Consider the following 23481-nt stretch of genomic DNA (forward strand, 5'->3'; position numbering starts at 1 on the left):
GACACAGAGGTTATAGACTGTGATAATAGAATGAGGCTATGGGGATCAAACGATAAAATTTTTTACTCTCTTTTGAAACTTGATAGCTAAACTATATTCATTCACATTATTCATATTTAAAATGATTATAAGAAGCTCTGAAATGGATCACAATAGAAGTCCTGGATAGAATGGGTGAAAAATATGGAACAAAATTCAAAATCAGGGAAGACCACACTTACTGGTCTGAAAGAGACTACTGGAATGCTGGAGACTATGACCTTAGTAACCCTTCAAACCTGGAAATGAACTCATCCCCATGGCTCAGCTTCTAGCCAAATAATAGATAGGCCTATAAGGTGAAAAAATAACATCAGGGAGGTATGTACTCTTTAAAACAGTCAACCATATGAGATCGAAAGGGCGCCATTTGCTCAGGGATAAAGCTCAGAAAGCAGGAATGGAAAGGAAAGAAGGACGAATGGAAATGGTAGCTACAGGGAAGAGGTGGGAAGAGTGCCGTTACATTGTGGGGACTGCATGTGGTATCACAAAACAAAATGTGTGCAAATTGAGTGAATAACCAGTTTGCTCTGTGTACTTACTCAAATCACAAATAAAAAGTTAAAATAAAATGACTAAGAAATTATTCTGTATGATACTGTAATAGTGGACCCAAATGACATTATACATTTGTCAGAAATGCATAGGACTATATGAATGAATAATTTCCTATATAGGGATCAGCACAAAACTGATTCCTATGTGGCAGAGGTTAAAGATGTCCCAAATCTTCAATTTTTCCAAACTGTTGTACCACTCCATCATCTTTAACATCAATACTCCTCTTCCTCTGAGTATTCTTCTTCCCAGCTTTGGGTTTCATAATTCCCTGCAGTGTTTCACAGAATTCATGAGCCATCAGGAAATGGCTCACATGATTGTGGAGGCTGGCAAACCCAAATCCATGGCTCAGGTGTTAGGCTGGAGGCTTCTCTTGATTCACATGGTTTCAGAGACTGGTGAACCCAAATTGGCAGGTCAGATGATGGTGCTGGCTTATAAGGCTGTGGAAGCTGATAAATCAGGTCAGACAATAGGCTGATGGCTGAAGAACCATAGCTGAGATAATGATGAGCTGGATGCAGGATCCAGAGCAAGAGAAGGTACTTTGCAGAGCATTCCTTTATATGTATTGGATGCAGACCATACCCTCAAAGAAACACCGTTTATTATTTGAGCAAGGCGATGCAAAGATGTTACTTGAGTAAGGGTGGTGACTTGAGTCACACCTTCTAATAATGCTGTGACTTAAGATGCATCCCACTTTCATTCTGTGTCCTTAACATAACAGATAACACTCACTCCAAAATGGGACCATAACCAGGTGTAGGGGTTAGGATTTATAACACATCACAAAATAGGGAATAATTACATCGGATCACAAAATGGTGGGCAAGTACATTAGACCAAAATCTGGAGAGTGACTGCATCATTATGTAACTGCCAGACCACTGAAAATCATGGCTCAGCCAAGTTGATACATAACCTTAACCATCGTAGTTCCATGTACCTTATTTATTGGCCCACAAAAGCCAAACTCACTACTGTTGAGTTGGCTCTGACTCACAGTGACCCTCTCCTTGGGTTTCCGAGGCAGTATCACTACAGAAGTAGATTGCCCAATCTTCCTTCCGAGGAGTGGATGGTGGGTCTGAAGCCAGCCTTCTGGTTAGCGGTCAGATGCCTTAGGCACTATGCCATTAGTGGGCCACAAGCACCTTATTTGCATAGTCCCACCCAATCATTGCATGCGAGTCAAAAAGACAAGAAGGGTCATATTAAGTAGTTCACTGCATCAAGCTATACACTACAAACCATGGACTTTAGTTAATAATGATATATCAGTATTAGTTCATCAGTTGTAGCAAATGTACCAGAGGAATGCAAATTGTTATAATAAGAGGAACAGTGCACAGGAGGATGAGAAGTCCTCTCTGGGAACTCTTTACTTTCTGCACAATTTCTTTGTCAATCTAAAATTATTATAACTAACTAACTCATTGCCGTGGAGTCGCTTTCGACTCATAGTGACCTCTCCTTGGGTTTTCGAGGCATTATCACTGCAGAAGTAGGTTGCCCAACCTTTCTTCCAAGGAGTGGCTGATGGGTTTGAACCTCCAGCCTTCTGGTTAGCAGTCAAATAAATGCCTTAGGCACTGTGCTACCAAATATGATTATAATAAAACTGAACATTCTTTGGAAGGCTTATATATGTAAAACTGCAAAAATTAAAATTCTTGAGGAATGGATTATTGTAATTTGTTTAATTTCTTTATTAACAGAAAAATCTAGCAATTCTTTTTGTTGCAAGTGTTACTGAACCTTTCCTAGAATATCTAAATTCTTTTTTATGTCATAGCAAATGTCATGTTCAGTATATAATTTAGGTTTTGTCTAGGATCTTTTAGTGCCTTAAAGCCACTATTTTTTAAAAATTCTAATTGTATTTATTGTACTTTGTATATAATCTTGGCAATCATTAGTGGTAATGGATTTTATCTGAAAGATGGTAGAATTAGGAGTTCTATTGCAAGGGTGAAAGTTAGTATATAGACTATGAAGATAAGATATTTGCAAGAAATGGACAAGTATATAGATGTATAGATATCTGGTTATATGTAGATATTGAGCTTAGGACAAGCATTTGGCTAGTAAGCATGAAGAAACCCAGCTTACCCTTATTTTAGAGGCAGTGTGACTAAGTAAAAGTCTGAGCAAGCAATAAAGGGAAAGGAGATTATAGATGTTGCAGGACAAGTTGAATGTATAATCCCAAATCCAAGTAGATAGTAAGGATGACTGAAAGAAACTGCTGGGCAAAGCAGGTGGGGAACTGGTTCAAAGGATGAGCTACCAAGGAGGCCTTGATTCTGAGACAAGGTTCTGGATAAGACAGAATTTTACAAATATAATTTCTGCCATGGGATGAATCAGTTTGAAGGCATGGATAACTGGGACCCATAGGTAAAAACTGTCTAGGATTAACAGGTAAAAAAGCAAATCTGAATATTAGGGCTATACAATATGTAATCCTTTCTTTACTGTTGTTGTTGTTGTTATGTGCCATCGAGTCGGACCTGACTCATAGAGACCCGTCCTTGGGTTGCCAAGGCAATATCACTGCGGAAGTAGATTGCCCAACCTTCCTTCCGAGGAGTGGCTGGTGGGGAGCCCAGAGCATTTAGTTCGAAAGTGATTATGCTATTATATATGCTCATGAAGGACTGCCCTCATTTGCAGTATCTGAAGCTTTCTTAACCAAACTCCACTTAATTGTCTTGGAGTAACTGACTGTCTTGGTTCTCTAGTACTGCTGTAACAGAAATACCACAAGTGGATGGTTTTAATAAACAAGAATTTATTCTCTTACAGTTTAGGAGGCTAGAAGTCTGAATTCAGAATGCTGGCTCTAGGGGCTGGGTGAAAGCCCCTTGACCTTGGGCTTCAGTTCTGCCTCTGTTCTAGGCCCACTGGAGCTGGAGGTGTCTCTTAACTCAACTGGGCACTGGCTGCTGAGCCTAACGAACCCAAGATTGCCAGGTAAAATGGCACAGTCCCAAGATCTTCAGTCAACACGGCAGGCCAAGACTTGGCCAAATGCAGGGTCTGGATGTGCCAAAAGCTAGAGACCTTTCTCAGAGCTTCTCCTTATATGCTGGAAGCAGACCATACTCGTAAGGCAACTACTTAGCTGCTCACAGCTGATTCCACCGTGTAAGTGATTACAATCTCATCATGGGGAATCACTACATTTAGCTGCCCAGCCACTCAAAACCATGGTCCGGCCAAGTTGGCACACAATCTTAACTACCACACTGACACCACACAGCCCATCCATTAAATGTACTGACTGATGCCCAAAGAATAATGAATGCATAATGAATGCTTTCCATTAGAAGTTACTCTCATGTAGCCTCTGTACTTCCCTTATCAGTTCAGTTACTATGAGTTAGTTGCATTGGTAACTAAAGCTTTTTGTACCAGTTGAACTTGTTATTGTAATTGTTTAATTAAATAATGTATAAAGTTGGGGAAATATTGTAAAATTCTAGAAGGATTCTGTTTCTCAAATTCTTGCCCCACTTTGTAAAAAAAATAGAAACTGAACAATATAAATGATGGGTATGGTATATCCAAGAAAGAAGCAAAACTTCAACTAAAGACTAGACTTGGGCTGTATGTTATTAAGTTAGAAAATGACTGTGTTTACTGTATATGTTTTAAGTTAAAATAAAATGTTTGAGTGTATGTGTGTTTACTTCCTTTAACAAGCTTTCCTAAATAATCAATTACTAATCCTGATCATGTTGAATAAGAGAGCTTCTCTATATCTGAAGAAACTGATGATGTTTGGGAATGGGCCTCATATGCTTACAGTTTATTTTCTGAACACCAGCTCAGTTCAGCAAATATTTATTGATTGTTCTATGTGAACTACTTTACTTGTTGGAGCTATATGATTTTTGTCCTCAATAAGCTCAGATGTAATGGTGGAGATGATTATGTAAATAAATAAGTGTAATTTAAAATTTTATTTTTGTAATAAATGTAAGGAGCTCTGGTAGCATAGTGGCTAAGACACTTGCCTGCTAACCAGATGGCTGGCGGTTCAAAACCCCACCAGCCACTCCTCGGAAGGAAGGTTGGGCAATCCTACTTCTGTAGTGATACTGCCTCGGAAACCCAAGGAAGGGTCGCTATGAGTCGGGTTTGACTCGACGTCACATAACAACAACAACAACAATAAATGTAATTTAATGTAAAAGTCATGTAAGCATTTATGAAGTGCTATTGGAGTAAAGTTCAGGAAGCAGTTCATTAAGTACTGGAAAATAGAGATGAGTTTGAGAAAACACACAGAAGAGGCAGCATTTGAGTTTGATCTTAGAAGGGGATAGAAGATTATGGAGGGAAAACATGATGGAGGCACAGAGATACAAGGGTATTGAACATGTTAGAGAATGATCTAGTAGTCTGATCTAGTTAACTACAACATGGGGGATGACTAGAAATGAGGCTTGAAAAACAGCTGGACCTGAGTTAAGGAGGGCTTTGTAAGTTGAACTATGGGTTTAAGATATTATTCTATGGTCAATAGTGAGCCAGCGGGAACTGTGGTACTGAAGTGGAATATTGAGAGGAGATACTCGGGCAGGGAAAGCATTTTTTAAGGAGTCATTACACTAATTTGGATGAGAAATAATGAAGGCTCGGAGTAAGGTAGTGACAGCATAAACAAAGGGAATGTTTTAGAGACAATAGGCAAGTGACTGATTTGATGTAGGTGAGTTAGAAGAAGCAGGCAAGGATGAATGAAATATTCAGACCATGGGCAGTTGTATGGTGTTAATCAAGATACTAAAAGCTGGAGAGCAGGCAGTGTCTTTTTTTTTTTTTTTTTTAAATTGCTTTGTTAGTTGAGAAGTGTGTAGAAATAAGGGATGAGGTAAAGACTTTAGTTTTAGACCTTTTAAATGATGTTAGGGTGTGGTCCCACCACTTAGCTGTTTGGCATTGTTATGATTGTTATGGTATAAATAAAACTTCCTTTAAAAGTCTTGTTTAAACAGCTGTCTACTTTGTGTTTTAGTCATACTTTTAAAAATGATTAGTAGATGTTTGTGATATCTGTATTGGCTAATTTTTATTTGTGTTGATCAAATAATATGAAATGTTAATATATGTTATTGAGTGTCTATTAAGTGCCTGACTGAACTATACACACATTATCTCAATTTCCATAGCATTTTTGTCCCTATTTTACGTATGGAAAAGTGGTTCAGAGAGGTTAAGTATTGTGCCAGAGATTGTATTGCTAGTGAATAATGGAGCAAAATTTTGAACATACATTGTTCTGACTCTCAAAGCCCATGAAATGCTTGGTCAGTTCAGAGAGTAGTCAGGAGCAGAAGAGTGCTGTTGCAGATCCATAAGCATTCAGTGAGAGAAACTGAGTTGGTGAAGTTTCATGCTATGGGTTCAGTGTTTGAGGATTTATGAATTGGGGATTGAAATCACTTAATTGTATAAATTATTATGAATGCTTTTAAGTATCACAAATATCAAAATTAAAAAATAACAATTATGAATAATGACATAAAAATTTATAATAGAAGGGGGTACACATGAAGATGAACTTCTTTTTTTTTAAAAAATAGCATTAACAAAAGGTTCTTTTCTGTAGTTATGACGATCTGTACATAAAATTTCTTGTTCCTTTTGGCCCCAGGGATTATTTCAAAGGTTTATTCTTAGTTTCATAATAGATAGATTATTCTTTTAGTGCAAAGAATACTTATTTTAAAAGGGTGAGAAAGTCCCAAGGGCTTTTATTATAAATTCTGGATGTCAGAAAGACTTAAAAATTGTACTTAACATTAAATCTTTCAGGAAATACAATAGATTTTTTGTTGTCTTTTAATACTTGACTACAGACAGGTCAACATCTGAGCTAAACCAGGAACCAGATAAAGGGTCAAATGATTTTTATAGAAAAATTACCTTCTATTCCTTTTTCTTTAAGGCTGTTATACTAAACTGATTGATTGTGGCATGAAAGAGACTTGCCTCATTTGAAAATTGTTTGTAACATTAATGGACTTTTATGGTTCTGTTCTTACTTTTTAAAGGAACAGGTTCATTTTATGTATAATTAGGATTTCCAACCTTCCTTCTGAGGACAAACAATTAGGATTTACATCCACCTTGCTTTTTAAATTAAAAAAAAAATCAGATATTTTACTTTTATTGGAATTCACCATGCATTTTTTAATGAGAAAGAAACAGTGTATAAACAGATTAATTTCACTTAGAATTTAAGATTACCTATTTCTGTGTTTTATTTAATGAAAAATTTAAATCAGTGATAAACTATTTAGCTTGCTATTAAGTTGTGTGTGTTTAGTTGTTCTAAACATTCTAGTGGAGGTCTACGTAGGATATCAATTCGATTACCTTTTGAGTAGACTCATACCACAAGAACCCAAGATGATTGGATCCTGTAGTTTTTAATTTTGCCCACTTTGCTATACTCAAATCTTTAATGATAAAGTTTATTTTAACTAAATCGATAATGATAAAGGTAAGCATTGGTTTATTTATTTTATCCCCTCAGGATAATCTCAACTCTTACCGGCTTCTATAATTCAAAAGTCTAGGAATTATTTAGCAGCTCTGGTAGCATAGTGGCTAAGACACTTGCCTGCTAACCAGACGGCTGGCGGTTCAAACCCACCAGCCACTCCTCGGAAGGAAGGTTGGGCAATCCTACTTCCGTAGTGATACTGCCTCGGAAACCCAAGGAGGGGTCGCTATGAGTCGGGGCCGACTCGACGGCACATAACAACAACAACAACAGGAATTATTTGAGAAGGTTACTTGTTAAAGAAACGAATGAGATGGAGAAGGGATTTGGAGGAACACTGGGGTAAACCAGTTGCCTCTGAGTCAGTTCTGACTCATGGTGACCCCATTTGTGTCAGAGTAGAACTCTGCTTGATAATGTTTTCAATGACTGAATTTTTTGGAAGTTGATCACCAGGCTTTTCTTCTAGGAAACCTCTAGATGGACTTGAAGCTCTGGTTTTTCAGTTAGCTATGGACTAGAGCAGAGTAAGAAGCTCTGGTGGCGTAGTGCCTAAGGCACTTGACTGCTAACCAGAAGGCTGGCGGTTCAAACCCACCAGCCACTCCTCGGAAGGAATGTTGGGCAATCTGCTTCCGTAGTGATACCACCTGGGAACCCAAGGAGGGGTTGCTATGAGTTGGGTCTGACTTGACGGCACATTACAATGACAACAGAGCAGAGTAAATTATAATTCATTTTAAGGCCATTGCCGGAGGTAGGCGGGCTCAGAGGGTTTAAGAACAACTAAGGGAGACGAACTTGTCTGTCAGTTTGTTGTCGTGTGGCAGCTTACTTGTTGCTATAAGGCTGGAGGCTGTGCCACTGGTGTTGCAAAATACCAGTAGGGTTACTCATGGTGGACAGGCTTCAGCGGAGCGTCCAGGCTAAGACAGACTCAGAAGGAAGAGGCCATCCACTTCTCAAAGAATTGGCCAGAGAAAACCTTATGAATAACAGTGAAACATTCTGATATATTACTGGAAAACTTTATGAACAGCCCTGAAACATTGTCTGATATAGTGCTGGAAGATGAGCCCATCAGGTTGGAAGACACTCAGAATTTGACTGGGAAAGAGCTGACTCTTCAGAGTAGAGATGACCCTAATGATATGGATAGAGTAAATCTTTTGGGACCTCCATTTGCTGATGTGGCATGACTCAGAATGAGTAGAAACAGATGGAAACATCGATTAATAACCAGAACATGGAATGTACGAAGTATGAACCTAGGAAAATTGGAAGTTGTCAAAAATGAAATGGAACACATAAAGATCTATATCCTCGGCATTAGTGAGCTGAAATGGACTGGTTTTGGCCATTTTGAATCAGACAACCATATGATCTACTATTCTGGGAATGACAAATTGAAGAAGAATGGTGTGGTATTTATCATCACAGAGTGTTTTGAGATCTGTCCTGAAGTATAGTGCTGTCAGTGATAGAATAATATCCATACACCTACAAAGAAGACCAGTTAATATGACTATTATTCAAATTTATGCGCCAACCACCAAAGCCAAAAATGAGGAAATTGAAGATTTCTACCAACTTCTTTGGTCTAAAATTGACCAAACATGCACTCAAGATGTGTTGATTATCACTGGTGACTGGAATGCAAAAGTTGGAAACAAAGAAGAGTTACTGATAGTTGGAAAATATGGCCTTGGTGATAGAAATAATGCTGGAGATCTCATGATAGAATTTTGCAAAACCAATGACTTATTCATTGCAAATACCTTTTTTCAACAACATAGGCGATGACGATACATGTGAACTTCACCAGATGGAACACACAGGAATCAGATTGACTGTATCTGTGGCACAAGGTAATGGAGAATTTCAGTATCTTTGGCCAAAACAAGGTCAGGAGCTGACTATGAAACAGACCATCAACTGCTCATATGCACATTCAAGTTGAAGTTGAAGATGATTAAAACAAGTCCACAAGAGCCAAAATATGACCTTGATAATATCCCTCCTGAATTTAGAGACCACTGAAAGAATAGATTTGATGCATTGAACTCCAGTGATCAAAAACCAGAGGAATTGTGGGATGACATCAAGAACATCATCCATGAAGAAAGCAAGAGGTCATTAAAAAGATGAGAAAGGAAGAAAAAAACAAAATTGATGTCAGAAGAGACTCAGAAAATTGCTTTTGACTGGACAGTAGCTAAAGCAAATGGAAGAAATGACAAGATAAAAAGATTTCAATAAACAAGATAAAAAGACAAGCTGAACAGATTTCAAAGAGCGGCTTGAGCAGACAAAGCCAAGTACTATAATGAAATGTGCAAAGACCTGGAGTTAGAAAACCAAAAGGGAAGAACACACTTGGCATTTCTTAAGCTGAAAGAACTGAGGAAAGGATATAAGCCTTGAGTTGCAATATTGAATGATTCTATGGGCAAAATATTTAATGATGCAGGAAACATCAAAAGAAGGTGGAAGGAATACACAGAGTCACTGTACCAAAAAGAACTGGTCAATCTTCATCCATTTCAGGAGGTGGCATATGATCAAGAACCCATGCTATTGAAGGTAGAAGTTGAAGCTGCACTGAAGGAATTGGTGAAGAACAAGGGTCCAGGAATTGATGGAATATCCGTTGAGATGTTTCAACAAAGGGATGCCGCACTGGAGGCACTCGCTTGGTTATGCCAGGAAATTTGGAAGACAGCTACTTGGTCAACTGACTGGAAGAGATGCATATTTGTACCTATTCCAAAGATAGGTGATCCCACAGAATGTGGAAATTATCAAATAATATAATTAATATCACATGCAAGTAAAATCTTACTGAAGATAATTCAAAAACGGTTGCAGCAGTGTATTGTCAGAAAGCTTCCAGAAATGCAAGCTGGATTCAGAAGAGGATGTGGAACCAGGGATATCTTTGCTGATGTCAAATGGATCTTAGTTGAAAGCAAAGAATACCAGAAAGGTGTTTACTTATGTTTTGTTGACTGTGCAAAAGTGTTTGATTGTGTGGATCATAACAAATTGTGAACGGCATTGAAAAGAATGGGAATTCTAGAACACTTGATTGCACTTACGAGGAACCTGTACATAGATCAGGAGGCTGTTGTTTGAACAGAACAAGGGGATACTGCATGGTTCAAAATCAAGAAGGGAATGCATCAAAGTTATATCCTTTCACCATACTTATTCAACTTGTATGCTGAGCAAATAATCCGAGAAGCTGAATTATGTAAAGAAGAACATGGCATCAGGATTAGAGGAAGAGTTGTTAACAACCTGCTATACACAGATAACACAACTTTGCTTGCTGAAAGTGAGGATGACTTGAAGCACTTACTGATGAAGATTAAAGACTGCAGTCTGCAGTATGGATTACATGTCAACATAAACCAAAAATCCTCACAACTCATCCAATAAACAGCTTCATCGTGGATGGAGAAAAGATGGAAGTTGTTATGGATTTCATATTACTTGGTTCTACAGTCAACACCAATGAGAGCAGCAGTCAAGACATCAGACGATATATTGCGTTGGGCAAATCTGCTGCAAAAGACCTCTTTAGGTGCTGAAAAGCAAAGATACCTCCTCGAAGACTAAGGTGCACCTAACCCAAGCCATGGTATGTTCAAGGCCTCTTATGCATGTGAGAACTGGACAGTGAATAAGGAAGACTGAAGAAGAGTTGAGGTGTTGGCTAAGAATGCTAAGAGTACCATGGTCTGCTAAAACAACTAACACATCTGTCCTGGAAGAAGTGCAGCTGAAATGCTCCTTGGAAGTGAGAATGGCCAGACTTGGTCTCACCTATGCTGTCATGTTGTCAGAAGGAACCATTTCCTGGAGAAAGATGTCATGCTAGGTAAAGTGGAGGGTCTACGAAGAAGTGGAAGACCCTTAATGAGATGGATAGATAGTGGCTGCAATGATGGGCTCAGTATAACAAGGATCATGAGGCTGGCACAAGACCCGGGCAGTGTTTTGTTCTTCTGTGCGTAGGGTCTCTATGAGTTGGAGATGACTCAACGGTACCTAACAACAACAAGAATAACAACAAGAACAACAGCAGAGTATTTTAGTTTAGGCATTTATTTAGAGTTATTTAGTTCAAGTGTATAGGACAAAAAGTCAGAAGCTGTGGTAAATAATTGGAGAAGGGATAGAAGGTGAATAAAGGGTGGAGAAAGATGCAAAAGAAGCTGAGTGAGATTTGAATTGAATACAGAACAAGAGTATTAATCATGTATATTCTTACTTAAAAAGACTAATGCAAAAACTGTAAGGAGTGGAGGGATGGGTTTTTACTTCATAATATGGGTTTATATGTAATAGAAAGGAGCTCTGCTAGCATAGTGCCTACGGCATTTTGACTTCTAACCAGAAGGCTGGTGTCTGGAGCTATTTTTGGTTTCAGAATATTATAGTAACCTTTTGATTTATATATGTGAACTTATAAACATTTTAAAATAAAATGATCATCAAGGGAGTAAGGTATTTATAATTGAAATTATTTGGAGTTAGAATTATAAAAAGGCAGTTGTAATTCACTGAAAATTTATCAGCCGTCTAAATATGTCTTAGTGGTTTCTCTGAAATTATTTTAGTCTAAATTTTGGTACTAGTTTCTCCTTTACCTTCCCTTTTAACTCTTCCCTATTTCATACATGGGAAATAATGCAAGGTTGTGTCTAGTCATGTTGAGACTATTGGGATGTGAATAAAACCTGTTTATGTTTGATATGAATTATACAAATAGGATTTTTTTCATCCTTTTGAGTAATTTTTCTGTTTCTGGATGGATCACAGATTCCTTTCAGTATTGATTATGACCTGTTTTGTAGAACCCGGAATTATTCTCTTTTTTATAAATTAAGCAATCTTTTATATGCTTTTAAAATTGCAATGGGGAGTATACAGATGAATTTAATGTGATCACAGCAAGCACCTATTTTATGTTTTCTGGAGTGATCCTAATATTTGCATTTGGTTTTGGTTTGGTGTCTGACTGACAGTCTGGGCTTACCTTTGGCTCAGAAAACATAGTTGCTGTAACTAGAGCTAGTCTCTAAAGGACATAAATAGAGCTGTAAGGAATTATAGTCCAATGTATAAGAAGGTTACTGTGGTGAATATTTAGTTTTAATGATCTACTCAGGATTTATATTAAAATTGTATTTCTTGTCATTGTTTTGTCTCTGATACAGTTTTCAACTTGACCAACAATGTTGATTTGGACAACACAAAAAAGAAAATGGAGATATACCAAAAGGAAAACAAAGATGTTATTCAGAAAAATAAGTTAAAGCTGGTTGGTTGCTAAGTATTTTTTCTGTTTTTGTATTACAAACAAATGCTTTACATGATGCTTTAAAGTGCCGTTGCCTTTGTAACCAGTAACACTTATAAATAATTTAGTTGAAATTTAGGCCAGAAATACTAATATATTTATATAGCTCACTGCCATTGAGTTGGATCCGACTCATAGCAACCCCTCCTTGGGTTTCTGAGGCAGTATGACTATGGAAGTAGATTGCCCAACTTTCCTTCTGAGGAGTGGCTGGTGAGTTTGAACTACCAGCCTTCTGGTTACCAGTCAAGTGCCTTAGGCACTATGCCACTAATAACCAGACAAACCAAACTCACTGCCATCGAGTCGAATCTGACTCATAGTGACCCCTCCTTGGGTTTCCAAGGAAGTATCTCTACAGAAGTAGATTGCCCAGTCTTCCTTCCTAAGGCATGTAAATAGGCAGGCACTTATTACTGTAGCAAAAGCAACTTTGATGGCATTAGTGTTAGACTATGCTTTCTTAGGGAACTCTGGTAGCATAGTACCTAAAGCACTTGACTGCTAACCAGAAGGCTGGTGGTTCAAGCCCACAGCCACTCGGAAGGAAGGTTGGACAATCTACTTCTGTAGCGATACTGCCTCGAAAACCCAAGGAGGAATCACTATGAATCGGGTCTAACTCCACAGCACATAATAACAACATGCTTTCTTAGGGAAATGGATCCTTAAGGTGGGTAGTTGTTAATGCTAGTTTTGCTTGTTTGTATAATTCTCTGGTAGGTGTACATTTGGACAGTAGTCACAAAATAATGGAAGTTCTTTTTTTATCCTTGGAGATTAATTTCTATCTCATTGAAAAGGGGGAAAAACTCAGACATTTATAAAGCCCCCAAGTGGGAAATCAAGAAAACAAGCACATTATTTATTAGAAAGGAAAATGAGTTCATGATAACCACATACTTACACAATAATAAATGCATTCTAAATATTTTTTTGTAAAGCTTGCCACCCTCTCACACATTAGTTTCCTATATGCAATAGTTTCCTATATACACTAGGTATATTGTATGTTTGGACACATTATTTGTGACAAAATATGGTAATTCATTGGAATAAATTTGTAAACTAAGTTAATTCTGTTTTTTCTTTTACTCTTTTTTTTTTCCTGAAATAGCAACAACGCCACATATAAGAGTAATTTTGGTTTGTTTTAGTTGATCTAATGTTGAAATTTGTTTTGATGTTTTTTAGGATTTAAATGCATGATTAAAATACATTCTATTAAGTTAAAAGAATTATATGCATGCAGAATGTCATTGTCTAATTTATACAATTCAGTTATTTCTTTAGTTCTACTTGGCTTTCTGGTTTTTGGAGTAGGCAGGAGTTACCTTTGAAGCAAAGGAATTTGTAGTAATCAGTAAAAATCATCAAAGTATATTTGGATCACATAGCTGATATTCTCATCTTGAGTTTAGAAGGAACTTCCTCCTTACAGTGTTTCATTTAGGCACTTCTTTCTGCCATAAAGCTCTCAAGGAATTAACACTATATTCTCTTTCCATTTGTAACCAGCCAGACTTCCTTAAAAATGTATCTCATTTCTGAGAGTATCACTGTGCCATAACTATTACTCTCCTTGCCCAGTAGTCTTCTCTGGGTACATCAGAAGGTGAATGCAAACTAGAAATCTCTAAGTAACTTATTGCATTAATCCTATTTAAGTTAATAATGGAAGATTGTTTCTTTGAAATGAATGCTTTGTTCATCTGTTTTAAGCAGGGAAATAATACTGAGTTGCAATGAAAGAACAATCTAATTCTAGACTAGTTGTATTTTGAAGTAGAAATCTCTAAGTATCTTAGAACTTTGTAATGACTGATTATTAAATAAAATATTTTGTATATTACCATGAGATTATTTCAATTACTTTTAAGCTTCTTTATTAATGTTTAGCACCTGGATAGGTTATAACAGTGTTTGGTCAGTAAGTCATTAACATTTATGAACTGATCATTCTGTGCAGAGAGCATTATGCCTGTTAGTTGTATATACCTAGGAGTTTGGTATTGACATAAACAGATAGGACCACATTTTTAAAGATGGCACTAGTAACATATATCAACTCTGGTATCATTGAGTAGAGCCCTCAAGTGGCCCATGGAGCAGGAGCTAACTTACATGGCTGACATCTTTTTACTAACCTGAGGTGACAATCTGTCTTTTCTGTCTTTATAATGTTGAAGTATATTTTTCCAGAACTAATAGATTGGTGTCAGAGAAGAAAAAGAAAAAACAAATCTCTTGCCTGATTAGTCATGTAAAATGACCTGTTTCTAACATACAGAATTATTATTACTGGGCAAAAGATGATCTACTGAAGGGAATATTGATTTGAATTGTTTGCTGAGGAGATGGAATTGCTACAAACATTAATCAGTATGAGCACTGAGAAATTATACAGGTAATCTAATGTGGAAATAGTGAAGATCATTTTAATTTTCAGTTTCTGGGTTCTTATGAACAGTAGCAATTCCTGGGTAGAATGTTTACTAATTCAGCGAAAAAAAAAAAAAAAATCAAAAAGTAAGTATTTTTTTGAACATTTGGCAAGCATATAGTATATACATAGATGGATAAGTGCCTGGCCCCCCAGGGACCAGGTGATTCAATACCATGTCAAAAGCACATGGAATGAGCTGTGTATACTTGCTGTTCCGTAACAGCAGAGGAGGATATCTCATCTACTTTGGGAAGATTAACAAAGGCATTTCAGGGGAGAATGATGCCTGAATGGAGCCTTGAAGGGCAAGTAGAAATTATAGCAAGGTGAAAAAGATGGGATTGGAATGAAAGTGGGGGCTGCCAGGAGGACAGTCCAGGCAGAGGAAAAATCATAAGCACAGGCAAGACGACATGGGGGCTTCTGGGAGTTATAAGTACTTCTGTGTAGCTGAAGTACAAAGAGATAGAGTTGAAGTTGGAGAAGTCGAAAGGGCCTTAAAACTTCAAACCAAACTCACTGCCAGTGAGTGGATTCCGATTCATAGCGACCCCCTATTGGGTTTCCAAGGCTATAAATCTTGAGAGCAGCAGACTGCCTCATCTTTCTCCCGTAGAGCGGCTGGTAGGTTTGAACCACTGACATTTTAGCTAGCACTCAAACGCCTTAACCTCTATATCACCAGAACTCTTTAGAAAGGGCCTGGGTCACATAAACCCTTAAGTATTGTGAAAAGTAATTTGGACTTAAATAGAGCAGTTGTTCTTAGGTTTTATTAGGTAAACCTTTTCTTTATATAAAACCTTACTCAGAGTACTTTGTGAAGTGATGATGGTGGGCAGGGGACAGGGAATAGGCAGATCTTCTATCTCCTTTGTAGTGTACCTTAAGGCATCTTTTTAGGAATTCCCAAGATTTCTCAGAGAAACCTTATAAAAATCCTGTTGTTGATGATAGTCACTGAACAGTTTTAAGCACAGTAGAAATAAGATACTATTCTTATTTGTTCTTATTAGACTAGATTTAATGACTATGTGGAGGTTGAATTTGAGAGAAGTGGGCCTGGAGTCAAGAAGCCCTGGTGATATAACAGTTAAGCTAAGCACTTGGCTACTAACTGAAAGGTTGGCAGTTCAAACCTACCCAGTGACTTGCTGGGAGAAAGGTCTGGGATCTGGTCCCATAAAGAGTATAGGCTAGAAAACCCTATAGGTCAGTTCTACTCTGTCATGGAGCCACTATGAGTTAAAAATCAGCTAGAAGGCACCTAACAACAAGAAGCCTGGTGTCAGAGGGAATAGTGAGAAGTTAATGCATTCAGGTAGGTAAGTTCAGAGGTGATTTAAACAGAAAATGGAGAGAATGCATTAGATAATTATTTTGAGTTCAAAATACCAAGTGCTACTAATTAGGAGCTCTGGTAGCATAGTGGCTAAAGCACTTGACTGCTAACCAGAAGGCTGGCGGTTCAAACCCACCAGCCACTCCTCGGAAGGAAGGTTGGGCAATCCTACTTCCGTAGTGATACTGCCTCGGAAACCCAAGGAGGGGTCGCTATGAGTCGGGGCCGACTCGACGGCACATAATAACAACAACAACAACTAATGGGAAGTGGAAGGTGAAGGAAAGAGAAGATGCCTGGGTAAGGTAGTGTTATTAAGAAGAACACAGAGATCTCCAGTCTTTCAACCTGTTCTTTCAGTCTAATATCTTCATTGTCCCCCCAGTGTTTGATTTCTAACTATGGCGACTTTTCTAGTTATTCATTCAACTACCTAACCAAACAATAATCTTTGAGGCCTTATTGTTATGTGCTGTTGAGTCATCTTATGGAGGCCTACTGTGTGCAAAGTAGTTTCTATTTCAGTGAGGAAATAGAGGCTACCAAATTGATGCTATCTAAATTTCTCATTTTTGTACCTACAAATTTGTCTTTATTTATACTTAACCCTTTTTAACTTTTCTCTTGATCTCCTCTGGAGTCTTGCTCATTTATTTACTTTATTTTCTCTATTCCTAACCCCTGTGTGAGAGTTGTGTCCTTTCACTATACTTATTCAATCTGTATGCTGAACAAATAATCTTAGAAGCTGGACTATATGAAGAAGAGCATGGCATCAAAATTGGAGAAAGACTCATTAACAAACTGATAGATGACACAACTTTGCTTGCTGAAAGACGACTTGAAGCACTTACTGATGAAGATTAAAGACTACGGTTTGCACTATGGATTACACCTCAACATACAGAAAACGAAAATCCTCACAAATGGACCAATAAACAGCATCACGATGAATGGAGAAAAGATTGAAGTTGTCCAAGATTTCATATTACTTGATTCTACAATCAACACCCATGGAAACAGCACTCAAGAAATCAGATGACGTATTGCACTGGGCAAATCTGCTGCAAAAGACCTCTTTAAAGTGCTGGAGAGCAAAGATGTCTCTTTGGAGACTAAGGTGTGCCTAACCCAAGCCATGGTATTTTCAATCCCCTCATGTGCATGTGAAAGCTAGACAATGAATAAGAAAGACTGAAGAAGAGTTGATGCTTTTGAGTTGTGGTGTTGGTGAAGAATATGGAAAGTACTGTGGACTGCCAGAAGAACTAACAAATCTGTCCTAGAGAAAGTGCAGCCAGAATGTTCCTTGGAAGTGAGAATGGTCAGACTTCGTGTGACCTACTTTGATCATGTCAGAAGGGACCATTCCCTAGAGAAGAATAGCATGTTTGGTAAAGTGGAGGGTCAATGAGAGTGGGGAAGGCCCTCAAGGAAATGGATTGACACTGTGGCTGCAGTGATGGGTTTGGATATAGCAAAGATTGTGAGGCTGGCAGAGGACTGGGCAGTGTTTCGGTCTGTTGTGCATTGGGTCACTGTGAGTCAGAGATGACTCGACGGCACCTAACAACGACAACAATCTCTATGTGTCAGTTAGTATTTTTCTTTAGCAAAGCAAACAAGCAAGCAAACCCCATTGGTGGCCTAAGAAAACTGCTCATGATCTTTTGTTACTGGCCCAGCTCTACTTTCTTTGCAAGAAAGTTTTCTTAAAGAAAACAGTATGCAACTACTGTTTCCACATCTCATCTCACATTTATTGTCTGCCCACCCACTATCAGGCATTTGCCCCATCACATTCTGGGAGCTGTTCTTCTAATGGTTGTTGATGACACACTCATTGCCAAAGCTCAAGGACTCTTTATTGGCCTGAATCTCATTGTGGTGTATGGTGTAAGCTTCTCCCGTGCTGTTGAAACCTTTGCCTTAATTTCTGTGGTACTGCTCTATTCTCCTAATCTTACTGCCCTCACTTTCTGCTCTCATCCTCCTATGAGGCATGTCTTTTCTGCCTGTCTTTTAAATGAAGGTGCCTTTTTTAGTGCTTCTCTTTATGAGTTATCCCTCTACACTGATTACTTTTAAATGTTTCTGTAGCCCATTGTTTTTCACTTGAGCTCTTAGAATTATATTATTTAACATAGTTAAATATGATGTACTAGACATTTCTTTCTGGATGGATTACTGACACCTACCTGTTATTCAGTATGTCCAGAATGGAACTTTTTATCTTTGCTCTCCCACCTATTTTTTCCTGCGTATGTTCCTTATCTTAGTGAATGGCAGTAGTATCCATCCACATGTTTAAGCCAGTCTTCATTCTGTTGATGGTTGCTTCTTATCATTTTTCAAACCTGATTTCTCCTCTAATTCTGCTATTGTTATCTTATTTAGGGGCCTCAGTATTTCCTGGCTTATTGAAGCATTCTGTCTTCAGTCTTGAATCCCATTTGATCTGAACACCTTCCTGCAAGTTTAAATTGCATTCTCTGCTGGGGTCATGGGCTAGGGTAGTGACCTCAGTAATGGAGAAGGAGAAGTTTTAAGATGATTGGGAGAGATACTAATAGGACTGAGCAGCAACTAATTTAATTTTAAGGATAGCGGAAGCAGGAGTAAACAAAGATGACTTTGAGGTTTCAGCTTGGCTTGACTGAGAGGTTGATGTGCAGTTAGGAACAAGGAGTAGGAGGATGATCAGCTTTAGACAGACTGAGTTTAAAGTAAAACATCTGTATGGGCACCTGTTTTCGGGAATTTATCTACTATCTAATGATGTGTGAATTAAAAAAAGATCTAATAGAGGGTCTTAAATGTTATTTCACATTTTAAGATACACATTTCTCTGAAGTCTCTGTTAATTCATATTATGCTAGTGATCCCCCAATTTGTCCTTTTCCCATTCTATATTCGCATCAGGGTGCTATAAATTCTCAGTGCTCTGTTGAATTTTTTTAAAAAAATTACTATAATATTTTTAAGATGAAGAATGAAGGCGTTAAAATAAAGCCATTGAGATTTTACTGTATTTCTCATTCATAAGATTTAAAGAGCAAAGGATAGGTATTAATATTACTTTTAAGTATAAGTTAGAGTTGGGATAAGTTTCAGAACCTGGAAGTATTTAATGTTTCTGATGAACTTTATAAAGGGGAAGTGAGTGGACCTGTGTTTCATTCTGTCGATTTATTAGCTTTCAGTTTTAAATATTTCAATCCATAAAGAAGACTCTTGAAATTTATATGCTTCTGTTAGGAAATAAAACTTAAGTTTCTCAAAACTTAGATTAAATGATTAATATTTTGGATGCCAGCTTCATAAACACTAATTTCAGCCTGGGAAAAAGAAACTTGACTGAATATTGTGATAACTTTTTATTATCTTACATGTTTAGCAAATTGTTTCTATTAAAGCCAATCTGTTAAATGGAGTGTTTCAGTCAACAATTCTGTATGGAGATTGTCTATTTTTTTGTATTTTTCTGCCCTATTCAGTTCCCTAAAATGAATGACTTGAAACAGTCTGTAATAATTGTAAATAAATGAGCCCATTATCGAATACAGTCTCTACAGTTCTGCAGCTGGCCTAAGCTCCTTTGTTTAGGTGTTTGTTTAGTGGTAGGTGTCATTCTCTTTAATAGTAACCCCATCTGAAATAAAATGAAATCGAGTTCCTTCAAAGTGAAATTGCTGCACTATTAAGCAATAAGTTATTAATGTGTTTTATGCTTCCAAAAAAGAATTTGATCTTGGTTACTAAATTTAATCCATGCTACATATAAATGTTTCTGTTTCAGACTCGGGAGCAGGAAGAATTGGAAGAAGCTTTAGAGGTTGAACGACAGGAGAATGAACAAAGAAGATTATTTATACAAAAAGAAGAACAACTGCAGCAGATTCTAAAAAGGAAGAATAAGCAGGCATTCTTAGATGAACTGGTATGTATGAATACCAGTGGAGATTTAAAACAGCAACCCAACCAACTCAAAACAACACTGCTAGCCTTCAGGGTTTGCTTCTACCTCTTGAAAATGAGCATCTAAATAGTACTTCTACAGTGCTTTGTGCCCTGGTCCACCTTTGGCTTTGGTAGTGTTTCAGTTACCTATTGCTGAATGAAAAGCTATCCTCCCATCTCCCAAATAACAATCATTCTTTTATTTATGCTAACCCTTCTCCTGGTTAGGTATTAGAGTGAGTCTCAGTAGGTGATTCTTCTATTCCACATGGCATCAGCTGGAGGTGCTTAATGGTTTTGATCTGGTGGCTAAGTTGGTCTGGAGGGTCCAGGAAAGTATCACTCATATGTCTGGCATCTAGGGATGACCAGAAGGCTGGGCTCAGTTGGGCTGCTTCCTTCTTCATTACTCAAGGAACTTCTCCATGTAGTTTCTACAGTAGTGTAATTGAACTTCCTCCATGGTGATTCAGGGATACAAGAGAGAATATTCCAAGAGAAAGGAAGTAGAAGCTGTTAGTGTTTCAAGACTTGGACCTGGAAATTGGCACAGCATCATTTCCACTATATTCTATTGGTGAAGTCCACTCAGTTTCAAGGGAAACGGCTATAGATCTCACTTCTTGATGGGAAGATTGTCAAAAAGTTTGTGACCATCTTTAATCCACCCGGGATTTACTTACAAAAAATGCCGTGTGTGTGTGTATTGCGTGTATATATACGTGTATGTGTGTGTGTGTGTATAATTAATTTATTTTCAGAATTTGGCATAATATAAATTCATTTGCTACTCAGCCTCTAACCAAAGTGAGTTTCCTACCATCTAGTTGATTCTGTCTCATGGAGACCCCATGTGTTGTAGAGTAGAACTTGGCTGTAATCTTACAGAAGCAGATCGTCAGGGCTTTTCTTCCATAGTACTGCTGGGTGGATTGGAAGCACTAGTGTTTAAATTAGCAGTTAAGTACAAACCATTTGCACCACCTTAAAGTGGATTTAAGGAGCTCTGGTGGCATAATGGATAAGGCATTTGGCTGCTGACCAGAAGGTCAGCGATTTAAACTCATTAGCTACTCTGCAGAAGGAAGATGGGGCAATCTACTTCCGTAAAGATTTAGAGCCATAAAGGTTTAGAGCCTCGGAAGCCCAATGGGGGTTGGAATTGACTCAGAGGCAGTGAGAAAGTGAGTTTAGTCACAGATATTATGATAATGATTTAATTGTAATTTTGTCTTACCCATATGCCTACTTACATCCTGCCAATTGCTACAAAGAATTTGAAGTAATTTCCCCTAAGATATGGTGCTATTTGTAGACATAGCACTATTTATGGATCTAAAGAACAATATTAAAATGAGGTTCTAGTGTATTTTTAGATTTATTTCTGTCTTTTTAACTTTTTGTCACTATCTAATTTATATTAATGGGTATATCATTATAAATGACAAAAGCCAGTGTACCGTCTAATAGATTGTTTATGTATTTCTAAGCTAATTGACTAAAACATTTTTTTCAGAGTACTTTCCTTTGATTAATACTGGTTTTCTTATAATTAGTTCATTTTCAAGTGTTTTGGCTTCATGATGAAGTTTATAGTGACTCTGGGTACTCTGCTAGAACTATATTTTATCTTTTTGCATGAAAATTTAATGTATTTGAAAGAAATGGTAGATTATTGATGTTTTCCAGCAATTGATTCCCCAGGTAGTCAACATTGTTAGCTAATAGAGTAATAATGACTATGATTTGTAGAGTGCTTCATAGATGTGACACTGCATTATTTGATGCTTATAACTCTGTATGATATTGATATAATCACAACTAGAAAATCCTCTCTGGGTAAGTTGTTTGCATTTTTCCTTTTCTATATCCACAACGTGGATAGACAATACATATAGAAGATGTGATTATATCAGTATCATACAAGTGCTTTAGCCACTGTGCTACCTGAGCTCCCACAAGGTTATAAGCATCAAATAATACAGTGTCACATCTGTGAAGTACTCTGCAAATCTTAGTCACTCCTTGGAAGGAAGGTTGGGCAATCTACTTCCATAGTGACACTGCCTTGGAAACCCAAGAAGGGGTCACTATGAGTCGAGTCCTACTTGACACATAACAACAGCATCCACATATTTCCATGAATTATTCCTTATTCCTTCAGTGTTAACACTCTTAGCTCCCCTGCCTAGTTGATCTGCCACTACTCCGTGATGAGGTGAATGTGTATGTGTGGTTTTCTACTATGATTTTGCCAAAAAGCATTTAACCTAGATAACAAGGAATCGAAAGAGAAAGTATATTTACATAAATGAGCAGTAGTTGAGAAAGTAAAGGAAAAATAAAGGTGAAGACATTAAGATAGAGTTTTATGATATACATTTCCTAAGTCTTATTAGAAAGTGTATGTCATAAAACTCTATCTATATTCTATGAGTGGAATGTGAATTTTGATTCTAAAATGTGGTCAGCAATATATAAAATAGAATAATGGAGTTTTCCTTGGGAACTTTCTTTTTTTTTTTCTTGGGAAAAAAAAGTTGCAGATATATCTTTAACAGTTGAAATGACACATGTGTCTGTGTGTTTTACATTTTTGTAGACATAAGTTTGATGAGAAAACTTCTTAAAAATGAATTATTAATGTTATAATTATTTCATTGAAAGACTTCTCTCATCATTTAGTAAGAGGAATGTATTGTAACTAATTAAGTTAAATTCCAAATATGTACTATTGATATGGTATAAAAATTTGTTTTTAAACATTTCATATTCCACTAGGATGAAAGATTTTTAGACTGTGTTTTGAGGCTCGCTAGCTTTGCATTACATTATTCTTACCTATCCTTCTAGTTCTCAAAAGTACCAAGTTTTGCTCAACATTGCTGCAGGCCTGAAGCTCCCCTTTAATTCAGTGAGGCGTGAAGCAAGATGTGAAACTGCCAGTGTTGTATATTGTGTATAATCTGGAGTTAATATTGGTTTTTGTGAGTTTTTCCCCCACTTCCTGTTTTCTTCACCTGCAAGTCATTACTGCACATACTTTCCTCACTGTTTAGATCATGTAACATGGTGGTTAAAAAATCCATAGTAATTTACTGTATTCATTAGTACAATTAATTACAACAGATTAGTTTAGAATACCATTGCAGTTTGAATTTCTAATTTCCATTGTAAAATTGATTTGTAAAGACTCTTTAGTTAATTTTTGAATCTTTATTAAGTTTTTTTTTTTTTTT

General features: G+C 37.2%; 1 protein-coding gene across 1 annotated transcript in view; it reads left to right on the top strand.

The window, feature by feature from the left end:
- The window catches only part of MNAT1 (MNAT1 component of CDK activating kinase), a 309615-nt gene that overhangs the window by 138671 nt on the left and 147463 nt on the right, over nucleotides 1–23481 (top strand). The window contains exons 4-5 of the mRNA XM_007949081.2: nucleotides 12352–12455; nucleotides 20082–20222. Coding sequence (XP_007947272.1) covers nucleotides 12352–12455; nucleotides 20082–20222 — 245 coding nt within the window. The remainder of the gene's footprint in view (nucleotides 1–12351; nucleotides 12456–20081; nucleotides 20223–23481) is intronic.

This window comes from Orycteropus afer, unplaced genomic scaffold (genome assembly GCF_000298275.1).
Source record: "Orycteropus afer afer isolate SDZICR_OR568_19922 unplaced genomic scaffold, OryAfe1.0 scaffold00237, whole genome shotgun sequence".
Lineage (NCBI taxonomy): Eukaryota > Metazoa > Chordata > Mammalia > Tubulidentata > Orycteropodidae > Orycteropus > Orycteropus afer.